This window comes from Stegostoma tigrinum, chromosome 4 (genome assembly GCF_030684315.1).
Source record: "Stegostoma tigrinum isolate sSteTig4 chromosome 4, sSteTig4.hap1, whole genome shotgun sequence".
NCBI lineage: Eukaryota > Metazoa > Chordata > Chondrichthyes > Orectolobiformes > Stegostomatidae > Stegostoma > Stegostoma tigrinum.
Genome location: NC_081357.1, coordinates 121,785,714 through 121,800,946, shown reverse-complemented (window position 1 = coordinate 121,800,946; position 15,233 = coordinate 121,785,714). Strand labels below are relative to the sequence as shown.

Below are 15,233 nucleotides of genomic sequence, written 5' to 3'. Positions count from 1 at the left end.
CCTTTGTACCCGTTGTGGCTTCCTCTACATTGGGGAAACCAAGCGGAGGCTTGGGGACCGCTTTGCAGAACACCTCCGCTCGGTTCGCAATAAACAACTGCACCTCCCAGTCGCGAACCATTTTAACTCCCCCTCCCATTCCTCAGATGACATGTCCATCATGGGCCTCCTGCGGTGCCACAATGATGCCACCCGAAGGTTGCAGGAACAGCAACTCATATTCCCCTTGGGAACCCTGCAGCCCAATGGTATCAATTTGGACTTCTCCAGCTTCAAAATCTCCCCTTCCCCCACTACATCCCTAAACCTGCCCAGCTCGTCCCCTCCCCCCACTGCATCCCAAAACCAGCCCAGCCTGTCTCCGCCTCCCTAACCTGTTCTTCCTCTCACCCATCCCTTCCTCCCATCTCAAGCCGCACCTCCATTTCCTACCTACTAACTTCATCCCGCCTCCTTGACCTGTCCGTGTTCCCTGGACTGACCTATCCCCTCCCTACCTCCCCACCTATACTCTCCTCTCCACCTATCTTCTTTTCTCTCCATCTTCGGTCTGCCTCCCCCCTCTCCCTATTTATTCCAGAACCCTCTCCCCATCCCCCTCTCTGATGAAGGGTCTAGGCCCGAAACGTTAGCTTTTGTGCTCCTGAGATGCTGCTGGGCCTGCTGTGTTCATCCAGCCTCACACTTTGTTATCTTGGATTCTCTAGCATCTGCAATTCCCATTATCACATCACAATAACCTGCATGGTGTTCTTTTGCATTGAATCTTTCTACAATTCTATTGTGGTATCTACTAACATTGATTTGCATAATAGAATGTATATCTTTTCCTTTCAATTGAAAAACATTCTTTGATTTCTTTGAGTGGTAACTGCACCTGAGCACAGTTTTATTTATGAAGCTAAAAATTGATTGACAACCAAGAAGGAGAAGTATTTTTTATGAGGGAGTCTGGTCTTCAACATATGAATAACCTGACCTAAAATCACTAAAAATGATAGCTAAAGAATCAGGATTAAACTATTTACATACTCTAAAGAGAATATGTGCAATGCAGAGCTATTTGGGAAACAATATAGCTCACTAAATACATATGTTTAAACCTTTACACTTAGAAGATAAAGATTCAGCTTGGACTGGTCAGGGTTAACAGAACAGATCCCTCAACCCATGGCTCTACTGCATGAAAATCATTTACAAAAAAGGCAGGAAATTCACTTTTAGGCAAAACAGGTCTGGCAAATTATGTGGACATACACACACACTACTAATTAACGAATGCATGGAACAGGATAAGACCTAAAATCTGATGAATAGGCTGCTCATATAAAATGTATAAAACACATTGCATTTTTAGGATGTAAACATCACAGTCTAAGCTTAAGTGAGTGCTCGGAAATGGTCCAAGGAATGAATTAGGGATGAATGAACAATCACAAAGTGGAACATCACCGATACGAAACTTTGCTATGTGACTGATACTAAAAAATTGCTGAATGTTCCTTCCTTCAAAAGAAAAGTGCTTTTTTAAGAATAAAACATAATACAGAATCAAAAAAATCTGTTATTATAAGATATTATAAACAATTTGACCAAGTAAAATCTCACAACTTCCTAAGGGATTTTTCCAGTAATTAAATATTATTAAACAGTAGAATCTTATATGGAAGGGGGTTGAATCTTGCATCAGCCTCATTTTGAAGTAACTGATTAAGAACAGTGTTACCTTGAGAATGCTGGAAACTTAGGCATTGCTTCAAACAACAATTGTCATAGATGTCTTCTTTCATAATGGAGAGCAGATAACTTACAATCACTCAGCAAATAGTTAACCTTGAATTTTAGTGGATATTCTAAGGTAACTGCTGTAACATTAAATTTTGGATCAGTATTCGAAGTAAGATTTAGCTTTCCATCTTTTATAGTACAGTGGTATACTTGACCATTTGAAGTGTAAATTGCATGTTAATTTCTTCTAGTATGTTTGTAAAACTCAGTAAATCATCTCATGTAGTTACTGTATGTAACCAAATGAACTCCCTCTCTATCTGCTCTTTAACCTGAAGAGTGCTTCCAGATCCTGATAAATCTGAATTATTGATGGCCTAAATAATGTTTATTGAAAAACAAAGTAAGGTATTTGGAAGTAGGCAAGATTCTCTGTTAATCTTTTCTGTGTGATGGTTACATAATTCTTTGGAACCAGAGGAGGCATCTCTAAAGGCTGAATGGCTTGGACTTAACTAAGAAGGTTATGAGGGAGAATTCCCTATCTGGTTTAGCTCAGACACCAAGCTAAGACTATAAATCACTTCAAGTAGTTACACAGGTGAATATTTGTCCGTTCCATAGTTTAAAAAATCTTTTCTTGATCTTTAAATACTTCCAAAAAGTGTCTTTGAAAGGCCTGTATGGTTAAGAAAGTGAGTACAATTTGAAAATGCTTCGTGAATCAGCATCATCAGTGGAATCTCCCCAGTTTTGATTGAAGGGGCTTGACCAGTTTCGAGAGCGCGTGGCCTTGTTCAGGCACTCTCTGAATTGAGCCAGTGTTAAGAAAAATATCACTGCAAACATGAAAGGACGTCAGCTTGTCTACTGTCCATATTTTTTAAAGTCCGCAGTCATCTGTGTTGGCTTAACTGGGTACACCTGAATTGTGTGATGTGAAAACTTGAACTCCAGTGACCTCTTGCTTTTATTTGACTCCAGGTGGAAAGAGTGCTTTACTGACAGCTATTATAATTGGGCTTGGAGGGAGAGCTGCGGCCACAAACAGAGGACCTTCCACTAAAGAATTTGTGAAAACTGGTCAAAAGTAAGATGTTTTGCAACATTTTATACTTGTTCTGCTTAACATATTTCACGTAAATGGAAACTGGATTTCTGAAACATGTTTTTTAACCTTCAATATCTATTACTTTTAGTGAAATGAATTTGAGGAAATGTATTCCTAATCACTACTTGTCTGCAGAATGGTTAAATAGGAGTTCTTGATTTGTACATTTTCCCAAACTAATTCTGCAATAGGGTGCTGGCCTTAGCAACAGTCTGCACCTAAGGTACAGATAAGACCAAAGAATCATTGGGATTAAGCTAAGTAGTGACTTTCAATGCTAAAAAGATCGAGATGTTGAGATGATGAATTAGTCAGAGCTTAGAAACTGTCAGAGTCTGGGTGATAAACGATTAATTATAGAGCGAAGTAGAGAGTCCTGCTTGAGGATGGGCTGGATCACTGGCATGATCAAAGAGCACTTTCTTTCTTCTCTTTTCTCTACTTCTCAGCTCTCATGGCTTCAACCTTCTCAAACTACCCTTGAGTATTAGAGATAATAGGAACTGCAGATGCTGGAGAATCCAAGATGACAAAGTGTGAAGCTGGATGAACACAGCAGGCCAAGAGATGCTGATTGGCCTGCTGTGTTCATCCAGCTTCAGACTTTGTTACCCTTGAGTATTAGTATGGATTTCCTCTTTACTGATGTAATGCCCTGAGGCTACCTACAATCTCTTATTCTATGCCATTTCTCATAGCTGGACCTGTATGGTCTGTTGATAGGCTTCCCCCAATAAACCCAATAAGATTAGCTTCATAAACTATAAGTTTCTGACCTAGGTTTCTTCAGTGCTTGCACAAACCTTCCGTCCTTGATCAATCTAGGCTTTATATCATCAAATGTTATCTAACTTTGAGTTGACCTTGCTCATCAGTTTAGTCCTGCAAGGAAACACCTATGAGCTTCATTTCTAACTTACAGAAGCTTCATTGCTCTGTGTCTGTCCTATCACTGTTTATTTATGATCAAAGCTGTTTGTGAGGCTCATTAATGAATTGTCCATAATTGGTCATTTAGCCCAGTGGTTCTAAACTCTTATCAAACTGAAATATGTCATTGTTCAATTATGTAACTCTTACTTCCATACTAATGAATATACTTTCCAGTACATTCCCAGTTAAGTAAGATGAAGGAAAAGCCCAATACTCTTCTGTAATACCCTGATTGCCACTGCTGGCACATTATGCTAACTGCCACCACTTGTAGTAGGATTTTGGTGTAAAAGTTGTTTGAGAGAGTGTGCTGCCACCAATCTTCTATTGGCATACTTTGTATAGGTCCCAAATAACGATCTGAAGTTGAGGATTTACGACTGTATAGCCTTTACAGCATTAACAGAATTGGACGGGATATTCTGAGGAAAGACAGTCACATGCAGATGTTGGAGTGTCCAGTGGAAGGGGAAGGAGGATGGGCTGTACCATGGGGAATGGTGGGGAGTTTCTGATGAAGAGTCTAGGCTCAAAATGTCAGCTTTTGTGGTCCTAAGATGCCCCTTGGCCTCCTGTGTTCATCCAGCCTCACACTTTGATATCTCGGGTTCTCCAGCATCCGCAGTTCCCATTATCCTGGTAAATATTTTCTGTACCCTCTCCATAGCCACCACTTCCTTCTAGTAGTGTGCTGATCAGAATTGAACATAATATTCCAAATGTGGCCTAAATAAGGTTCTACAAAGTTGCAACATTACTGGCCAAGTTTTAAACTCAATGTCCTGGCCGATGAAGGCAAACATATTGACTACCTTTTCCACCTGCATTGCCACTTTCAGTGACCTGTGTACCTGCACACCCAGATCCCTCTGCCTATCAGTACTCTTAAGGGCTCTGCCATTTACTGTATATTTTCCATCTGGATTGAATATTCCGAAATGCATTACCTCACATTCTTCCAGATTAAACTCCAATGAGGCAGGATCAAGTGGCAGTGGTGGAGAGTTGGGGATGATGGGATAGGATCATGTCTGGCAAGGGGTTACTGTTGGGTTATGACAATTGGAGTACGGGGCAGGGGGACTGAAAGAGTTTGACATGTAGTGGGGGATAGAATGAAAGGCCAAGTCTTGCATGAGACATACGGAGGATTTGTGTCTCAGGGGATGGGTTAAGTTGGGACCTAGAGAGTGGAAGCAGTCTGGGGGAGGTGTAGTTAGGGAATGCATGAAGTAACATGGGGATTGTTGAATAGTTATACAGGAGTTAGACAAAGTATTTAATAGTCTAAATTTTCCTAAGTAACTAATTATTTAATTGCAATGTATGCCTCCGAATTGTCTGATTGTAAATGAAGACTTTCAGAGGATTCCAAGCGTAGATTTCACCCAGTGAAATCCTCAATTTTCCAGGCAATTCCTTCAGAGTATTATACAATGGAGACTCCACAAGGAAATGTATGACTCCTACCTACAGTGGGGTAATGACTGTTTGACAATTGGAAAATCCAGGCCATTGTTTACATACCAATCATAGATAAATACCTACATCTCCCAGAGCTGTGCAGAACATGTTTGCTTCTGAGTGTAAAACTCATTGTCTCAACCCACAGATTGTGTGGCATAAAGAGAGGGTTCAATGTAACACGAACATGAACTCCTTCAGAACCACCGGCCCTTACATCAATCTGGTTGCTTCTTTTAAATGTCTACCTATTACTAACCTAGTATTGGACTATTTCACTGCCTGAAATCCCTTTTTTGGGCTCCCTTCAGCTGTTGTCATCAAAAAGTAATCATTTCACTTTTTTGTTTCTGAACAAATGTTGCCTTGAGCAGCTCGCACACATGTAACACAAGATATTAATTTCAAGCAGTTTAGATATCCTGAAGAAAGGTGACTGGACTCAAAATGTTAATTCTGTTTTCTCTCCATAGATCCTGCCAGACCTGCTGAGTTGTTCCAGTAATTTTTGTTTTTATTTGTTTCAAAAATAATTCAGATAGAATGAGCTAAGCTGGCACAGAAGTTTGCAGAACCTCAAACCTAAGTGAGTTACACCCAAAGTTGACACACTGCTAAAATAATAAAGTACAAAGGAATTTTCTCATTATATATCATGGAGACTGGAGTTCTTATTTTTGTACTGTAGTACTTGAGTGCATATTTTGTTATCTTTATTATTTGTGTTCATATTTATATTGACTTGGACTCTACATCTGGATGTTTTTCTTCTCATTTTGGTAGAACACTGTTTAAAGTTAAAGCAGCAGATGGGAATTAGTTGAAAATTACATTTAAACTCTGCACTAAACCTGTTTTTAATCCTGATCTGCTGTAGGAATGGTTTTATAATTTTAAATGGTGAACAATTTGCTGTTTACTTTCTGATATTTTAAGTGTGGCCAGGTTTGTTATATACTAACCATATGCTAAAGTTAAAACTAAAAGTAAATGTTGTAAAAACTAGAACTACATTGAAAGAATGTCAGATCCCTGAATCAAATTCAAAATTAGAGAGCAAGAAGTCAAACTGGCATGCAAGTAAAATTGAAAGCATAGAGGAAACAAGGACATTGCTGAGAGAAAGATAAAATATTCAACCCTTTTGATACAGTGAGAAATAAGTTTCCATTTGCATGAAGTTGTTTACTTGAGGTGTCTGATTAAAAAGAATAGGGTATAAACTGGTGAAGAGTCCCTAAGGTTGGTAAAGAATAAAATAAATAAGAATAGCAGTTATAGATGTTTGAATTTATCATCCAACATTGATAGGTAAGATATAGAAACTGGTCTAAAATTGTGAGCTATAAGAAATTCAATGAGAGTTGGTGAAATTGGATTCTGGTAACTGAGCTTTCACAGTGAACCTGTTGAAATGTGGGGAACTAAAGGTAGATTGAACAAAATACAAAGAACAAAATAACAGTACAGCACAGAAACAGGCCCTTTGACCCATCAAGTCTGTGCTAACGCATGATGCCTTTCTAAACTAAATACCTTCTGCCTCTAGACAGCCCACTATTCCCTGCCTATTCATGGATCTGTCAAGGTACCTATCAATGTTGCTATTGTATCCACCTCCACCACCTCCTCTCGCAAAGCATTTCAAGCACTTACCACCCTGTGTGTAAAGAAAAAACCTGCCTCTCACATCTTCTTTATACTTTTCCTTTTTTACCTTAAATCATTGCCCCCAAATAATTGACATTTCTATCCTGGGAAAAAGACTCCAAACTATCTATTCTATCCTTTCCTGTCATAATTTTGTAAACTTCGGTCTGGTGGCTCCTCAGTCTCTGACGTTCTGGTAAAAATAAACTCAGTTTGTCCAACCTATCCTCATAGAGAAATTTTCTGTGGATTTCCCTGCCCAGTGAAGCAGTCATGGCCACCTCATTCTGATGAAGGGTCTAGGCCCGAAACGTCAGCTTTTGTGCCCCTAAGATGCTGCTTGGCCTGCTGTGTTCATCCAGCTTCACACTTTGTTATCTCAGATTCTCCGGCATCTGCAGTTCCTACTATCTCTGATACAATTTTAACCCCACTGCAAAGCCTCTTCCAGGGATGCCCAGCCTGAAGAAGTTACCCTCCTTCCTCTGGACAGACCTCAGGGGATCTCTCTCCCACTGCAACTCTCATAATCTCTTCGGCTTTGGGGACAAAGATCATTGGTCCCACTGTTGCTTCTGGCCTGGGCCCCGAATCGAGCATGTGGTCTCCCTGACTTTGGTTATTGGACCCTAATGTCCTGTCCTGGGTCCCATATGGAGGAACAATCTCACTTACCTTTCAACCAGAGGAAATCTGAGGCTCCAGACTCTATGATCTTTTAGGGCCCATAAAAGACAAGGTTAACTTGTCAGGTGAAGAGGAGGAAATAATTTGATGCAGCTAATTTGGATTTCAGAAAGGAACACACTTAAGCAATCTAATACTTAAACAAGTTGACTCCTGCGCTGGCATGTCATTAAATTTTAAATTTGCAAAATAAAATCTGTGGATGCTGGAAATCAGAAACAAAAACAGAAATTGCTGGAAATTCTCAGTAGGTTTAGTAGCATCCATGGAGAGGAATCAAAGCTAACGGGACATCTCAAAGATCTGCTGGTTCACCTTCATAAGGTGGATAGCCACTTTATGTAAGCCTCCTCCCATTCAATTTCAACGACCTCTTATTCGCCGTACCCTTTTATTCTTTTCTCCTTCATTGTATTTACCTAGTTTTTCCTAAATGCATAGACAATGCAGAAACATTGAAAATAAGAGCTAGAGATGACCCATAAAGCTTGCATCAGTACTCAACAATATCATGGCTGATTCTCTGACTCACTGCCATTCTCTTACACCCTCCCTATGCACCTTTAGCCTTGAGTCACCTAGTGTGGTAGAGAATTCCACATTCAGCAGCTTCTGAGTAAAGAAATTTTGCTTCATTTCAGTCTGAGATGGCCGACCTCATACCGTCAGTCTCCCCTGGAGACCCTTGGCCAGGGAAAACATCATCCCTGTGTTTTAATATCTAAATTTTATATATTTCTGTGAAGTGCCCACTTGTTCTTCCTAAACTCTTATGAATACAATTTCTCCTCATTTGAAAATAATGCTATTCCAGGGGTCAGTCTCGTGGAGCTGTGCTGTACTCCCTCTCTGGCAGGTATATCTTCTGTTTCCAGTACTGGGTGACAGAGAGTGCCATAATCCATTGGGTAGAGAGGCTTATTTTGAATTCTCTATTGGAGTTATTGTTGATGATTTTACATTTATCATCCGTGGTTTTAGGATTGGTATTACAGGTTCAAAATGTTCAGCAACATCTGTGAGAATTCCTGGGAAACTTTGGTTTTGTCAGCTGCTTGTGAATCACATTTCCAAGTGTCAGGCTTCATGAAAATCGATTACTTATTGCCATTGTAGAGTGCAAGTCTCATCACACTTGGAGACTTCACGGCTGATGTATCGCATGAACTAGGGATCTGAGATTCCATCCACCTCAACTCAATTCAGTGCAAATGTTTCTTTTGCTTTTGTGAAGCTCAAAGATAGCAGGGTCATGGCTTTAGATCCACTTTTTCTGTGTCACTGCAGTAATGTTTGAACTCATCCCAGCATATTTCAGGTAGTTGCTTTCTTAATGTAAACCTGCTGCTGTAGAATTTGTTTACTCCATCATTGCAGCACCGTGTGAATGCCATCGTATTGAACTGCACTTGTGATGGCCAGCCTGCCTCAGGAGTGCCCACCTGTCTCTGCAGGGCAACTGAGACTCCAGAGCTACTCCTCTAAGTGCCCTTGCAGGCTGAGTCTGCTAATGTCCCTAACAGGACGGTAAGCGCCAAGGTGATAGAGTTATAACAGAGGCCTAAAGTTCATATTTTAATTTTTCGAGATTTGCCTTAACAAGCCATTCAAGAATCTCTTCTGCGGAGAGCGACACAAAGTTGAACGAGTTGAATAGGAGGATGAGTTTTAACAAAGAGTAGAAATGTGCATTTTTGTATAAATGATTGGATGTTATTAATGGTACCAGATTGCTTGAAAATGCAGAATACCCAATTCAGTGTACAGAGAATGAGATCGCTTGATGTGGCGGGTTGGTTCTGAAAGCAAAAATGTCAAATCCAATCCAGAAAGGGCGTAATTACCATTTTTCCATAGCCAAACTGATGGAATTGTTGAACTCTTTGCACTATGTACTGACTGCAATAAAATTGATGGTTTTTAAAAGAGGTTTAGGCATGGTTACAGATATCCTCATGGAATTCATTTAGTTTTAAATGAATTTTATTCTCAGTTCCCTTGTCAATAGATCATTTAGGCCTCAAGGTATGTACATTTCTTGTTATTACCATTCTTTTACTGAAACCTTATCTCTGTTCATTCTAGGTTTATTCTAACTGTCCTGTTTATTGTAGGATAGATTACTGCCACATTGTTCTGGGATCAGTTTACCTAAATTTAAAACCTTGAGTCTTGTCTTACTCTCAAACCTAATGTAGTATTCTATCCAATTATCATTGCTGTTATGGATCATTGCCATGCTAACCTGTTGGATTTCACCCTTGAGTGGTAGAGGGACAGTGAATTTGACTAAAAGCTGATACAGTACTTTGGCTGAGGAGAAAAGAAAGCAGCATATTGTATAGACAGAAGGTTCTGCTCCTTGCTGAAGGCAAATCATGCAATAATTCGGTTTTGTTATGGCCAGGAGTTTTGCTGATCACTTAATTTTTGCTTTCAGCCTGGAGGAGAACCTCATGTTCCTGCAGCATATTCTCAGTTTAAGTGTAACATGAACAATCAGTCAAAGTCATCATCAGCTAAAGTTCTCAACTTTGCTATCCTGTGAAATGAACCGCTAGTGGTATGCTTGTCTCAATGGTAGCATTTCTAAAATATGTGAAACCACAATTATTTTTGTTTAAATTATTCCAAAATCAGATATTAGTTTCATTAGGGGAAATAAAGGGGAGGCAATGGTTTGTGTTACTAACACTGGACTATTAATTCAGAAACCCAGGTAATGTTCTGGAGATCTGGGTTTGAATCCTGACATGTCAGGTGATGGAAATTGAATTTGATTGAGAAAAAGACTGGAATTAAGAGTTTAATGATGACCATGAATCCATTATTGATTGTTGGAAAAACTCATTTAATATCCTTTAGGGAAGGAAATTGCCATCATTACCTGGTCTGGCCTACATGTGACTCCAGACCCACAGCAATGTGGTTGACTCTTAACTGCCCTCTGGGCAATTAGGGATGGACAATAAATGCTGTTCCAGCCAGTGATGGCCTCATTCTGCGAATGAATTTTAAAAAGCAATGTGTTTTCTTTGATTCTATTGTGTGTGTTCTTTGAGTATTGATGCAGGCAAAGACCAGATTTCATAGTAATGCAAATCTAAGTTTATTGTACATGATGGAATGACAACAGAGCGGGAGCGTCTGCTCTGTTCAGGACTGAAGTTGTTATTAGTACAGAGTGATGTAAAGCCTCCAGCAGACACCCAGGCAAATAATCTTCAGACCCTATCATGATATGTTCAATTTATTTCTTTTTAGACAAAAATGAGATCCTTCCTCAGTGCTGATAAACCACCTGTGCAGTCCTTCCAGTGATTTTTGTTGAACATTAAAATGAGTTTATCATCTTTAATTCAGGTAACCTACCCTTCAGGTGATTGGATTTGGTGTTGGTTTTATTTCCAGTAAGATATTTTTCCTAGTGTAGTAATGCTTAGGCTATCCCTCATAACATAAGAAACTAGGTGTGGATAACATAGTATTAAATTTATTACAGCTGACCATTATATACAATGATTACAGTCACAAACACTTAAGAGTCTGGGCTGATAATACTTTATTCAATTACAAAGAAGACCATACCTTCAACAGTGTTTCATGCTTCAGGTGACCCTGGTATGGTTGGAGTCTACAATCTTTATACCATCAGGTAATATGCTATGATACAGTGATGACATCATGAACACGCCTCTTAAAAGTGTATTGATGCACTAACCATGAAACATAACACAACATAAATTCAAACTCATATTCAATTGTTTTATCCTTTTTGGTATCTGGAGCAATAATGTCCAGATTTGGTGGTTTTCAGAGCTGACACATCTGTAGTTGTCATGGAAATTGGTTGCAACTAATTACTAAAACTTTGCCTGAAATATGACAAATTGTCTGGATGAGTCCTTTTATTTGTTCACAGGATGAGGGCATTGTGGGCTAGGTAGCAATTGTTGCCCATTGGGCAGTTAAGAGTTAACCACATTGCTGTAGGTCTGGAGTCGTACGTAGGACAGACCAGGTAAGGATGGCAGCTTTCTTACCTTTAATGTAAAGGGTGTTAGTGAACTAGATGGGATTTTCCAACATTTGGCAATGGATTCACAGTTATCACTTAGACTTTTAATTCCAGATATTTATTGAATTCCAATACCACTATCTGCCATGGTGGGATTCAAACCCAGATCCTGGGAATGTAATCTCAGTCCCTGTATTAACAGTCCAGCAATAATACCACTAGACCATCACCTCCCCTAGAATAATGGCTGACTCCTCTTAAAAATGCAATGCCAAATTATCACTGGGCTGTGATAAATATTCATAAATCTTTGAAGCTGCTGGATTTGTTTGCTATCTGTGACCACAAGAACCACCTATTTGCAAAACTATAAACACAAAAATTGATTTAATTTATAGCCCAGTAAATTAATTCCTCCAGATATATTCAATATAGCAAGTTTAAAGTTCTGTAATGTTAAAAAAATGTACATTTTCATTTAGTAAACTAGAGATTATTGGGTGAGCTAAGGTGCTAGCGTATAGGGTGAACTCCCCGCTAGTTTATAAAAAGGCAGAGCAAAATTTCTGAAATGTACATAATGAATCAACAGTATTTTTTAAAAACCCAGGATAAGAACCATTTGTTCAAACAAACTCTGGCTAATTTCTTTCAAAATGAGAATACTTAAAAATATCAAAAGAGCGGACAAAAAACTTAATAGTGCTTTTCCAAATTCCAAACTTTTAGATCCTTCTTGTTCTAAAGTCTCTTCTTCTGGTTATTTTGAGTTTGTGTTTGTGTGTGTGTGAGTGAGAGTGAGAGAGGCATGTGTGTCCGTGTGTGTCTGTGTGTGTGTGTGTCCATGTGTGTGTGTCCGTATGTCCATGTGTGTGTGTGTCCGTGTGTGTGTGTGTGTGTGTGTGTGTGTGTGTGAGTGAGAGAGTGTGTGAGAGTGTGTGTGTGTATATGTGTCTGTGTCTTCTTCAAATTCTCACATTCCGATTAATCCATTTTTAAATACTTTCTACTTTGTGAAAATTATATCAGGAATACACTTCTCAAATGTTTGTCATAGCATGTAATTCAGCAGTAATTGTGACCAACAATCACAATTCAGATTGAATAACCAAAAGCATATACTTTGGTCCTGATTTTCTGCTTTAGCTCGGTCAACTGGATAGTTAGTTTGTGATGTAGAGTGATACTAACAGTATGGGTTCAATTCCTGCTCTGGCTGAGGTCACATTGAAGGACCATGTGTGCAACTGCATGAGATTGGAGAGATACTAAATAAGCATTCCACATCAGTGTTTATTATGGAGAAAGAAGCGGAAGACAGAGAATGTGTGGAAATAAATAGTGACATCTTGAAAAATGTCCATATTGTGGAGGAGAAGACGGTGGACATCTTAAAATGCATAAAGGCGGATAAATCCCCAGGATTTGATCGGGGTGTCCTATAACTATGTGCAAAGCTAGGGATGTTGTTGCTGGACTCCGTGCTGAGATATTTGTATCATCAGTAGCCACAGACGAGGTGCTGGAAGTCTGGATGATGGCTGATGTGGTGCCCCTATTTATGACAGCTGGCAAGGAAAAGCCATGGAACTATAGACTGATTGGCCTGACATTAGCGGTGAGCAAGATGTTGGAGGGAATCCTGAGGGAGTGGTTTTACATGTATTTGGAAAGGCAAAGACTGGTTGGGGCTGGTCAACATGGCTTTGTGCGTGGGAAATGATGTCTCAGTGTAGTTGGGAGTTGCACATGTGGACCCTACAGAGTCCGCATTGTAGTAGACTGTGAAGAAGCTGCCCGGAAAATTAAAATTGCTGCTGAGGAATTCTGCTGCACCTGAAACCCAAAAAAAATCCACTTACAGCAGAAAATTCAGAGAGTTCTGATTAAATTAACTAAACATATACTTTGGAAAAGTTATATTGTTAAATACATTATCCAACTCCTGAGTGACAATTGAACTGACTCCATAATTAAATCACACGCCTACAACTGCATCTCTACCAGACCCCCGACATTCGTACCACACAAATACCAGGCTATGGCCATCAAGAAGAAATAATCTAACCGATGCCCCTTGACATTCAATGATGCTACTATTGCTGAATCTCCAGCTATTAACATCCTTGGGGTTACCATTAATCAGAAACTCAACTGGACTCACCACATAAACACAGTGGCCACAAGAGCAGGTCAGAGCCTAGGACTACTGTGGGAAATAATGCACAACCTGACTCGCCAAAGCCCATCTACAAGACACAAGTCAGGGGTGAGTTGAAGAACATTCTACTTACCTGCATGGGTGCAACAACACTCAAAAAGCTTGATACCATCTAGGACAAAGCAGCCCGCTTGAGTGGCACCATATGGCAACTGTTCTTCTCAATTTCACAAGAAACTATAGAAAGTTGTGGACACAGTCTAGTCCATCATGCAAACCAGCTTCCATCTATTGACTCCATGCATACTTCCCACTGCCTGGGAATGCAGCCAACCTAATTAAAGACCCCTCCCAGCCTGGTTAAACTCTCTTCCATAGAGGAGAAGGTATAGTAGTTTGAACACACACATGAACAGACACAAGAACAGCTTCTTCCCACTGTTACCAGTGAATGGACCTCTCAAATTTTAATTCTGATTTCTCTGCACCTTCTCCACAGCCATAACGCTGTATTCTGGCCTCTGTTCTGTTACCCTGGTGCACTTTGTATGGTACGATCTGCCTGTAGACCAAGCAAAACAACAGATTTCACTGTACCTTGATGCATGTGACAGCAATAAATTAATCACTCAATACACAAGCATCCACCTCCTATGCCACTGATGCTCAATAGCAGCAGTATTTTCCAATCCACACGATGCACTGCAATATCTATCAAAGCTCCTTAGACAGGACCTTCCATACAAATGACCACCACCATTTAGAAAGAAAAAGGCAGCAGATACATGGGAACACCGCCAAGTTCAACTCTAAGCCATTCCCTGTTTCGACATGGAAATAAACCATCATCCCTTCACTGTTGCTGGGTCAAAATCCTGGAATTCGGGAGGGAATAGGTCAAAATACAGCATGTGACCTGCAGCAGTTTAAGAAGGCAGCTCACCACCACTTTCTCAAGGGCAACTAGAGACAGACAATAAATACTGGCCAGCCAGCGAAGCCCATGTCCCAAGAGCAAATTTCTAAGAAATTCACAGTGTCGGGAAGATAAATGCATTAACACTTGGACTGCTCAACCATCATCTGCACAAATGCTTGATTATACACATGTATGCCATCGAAAATTTTCACATAACCATCTTCGCATTCTCCACTCTCACATCTTAACAACTGGAAACGCAAGACTAAAAAAAAATTTGCTTTCAATAGAAAGAAGATGTAGGAAATAAATTATATCTGTCTTTTTTTACTTTTCTTTCATCATGTACTTTCAAACAACTGTGTTGAAAACTAAAGAAAAAATAAATTTTCACATGAAAGCATTCCCCATCACTCAGATGGCACTCAGCAGACTTCATATTGACAAAGCGCACATGTGGCGCAGATGCTATCTTGATATTACTGGAGGCCATGTAGTGCCCAAAATGCATTTATTATAAAATTCCTGCATCCATTTGCTGCAAGCCCTCCACTGCCATTAG

The 15,233-nt window shown here is 39.8% G+C and overlaps 1 protein-coding gene across 1 annotated transcript in view; it reads left to right on the top strand.

Moving 5' to 3' along the window:
• Nucleotides 1-15,233, top strand: part of LOC125452656 (structural maintenance of chromosomes protein 6-like) — a 104,559-nt gene that overhangs the window by 11,217 nt on the left and 78,109 nt on the right. Inside the window, exon 4 of the mRNA XM_059645708.1 lies at nucleotides 2,713-2,818. Coding sequence (XP_059501691.1) covers nucleotides 2,713-2,818 — 106 coding nt within the window. The remainder of the gene's footprint in view (nucleotides 1-2,712; nucleotides 2,819-15,233) is intronic.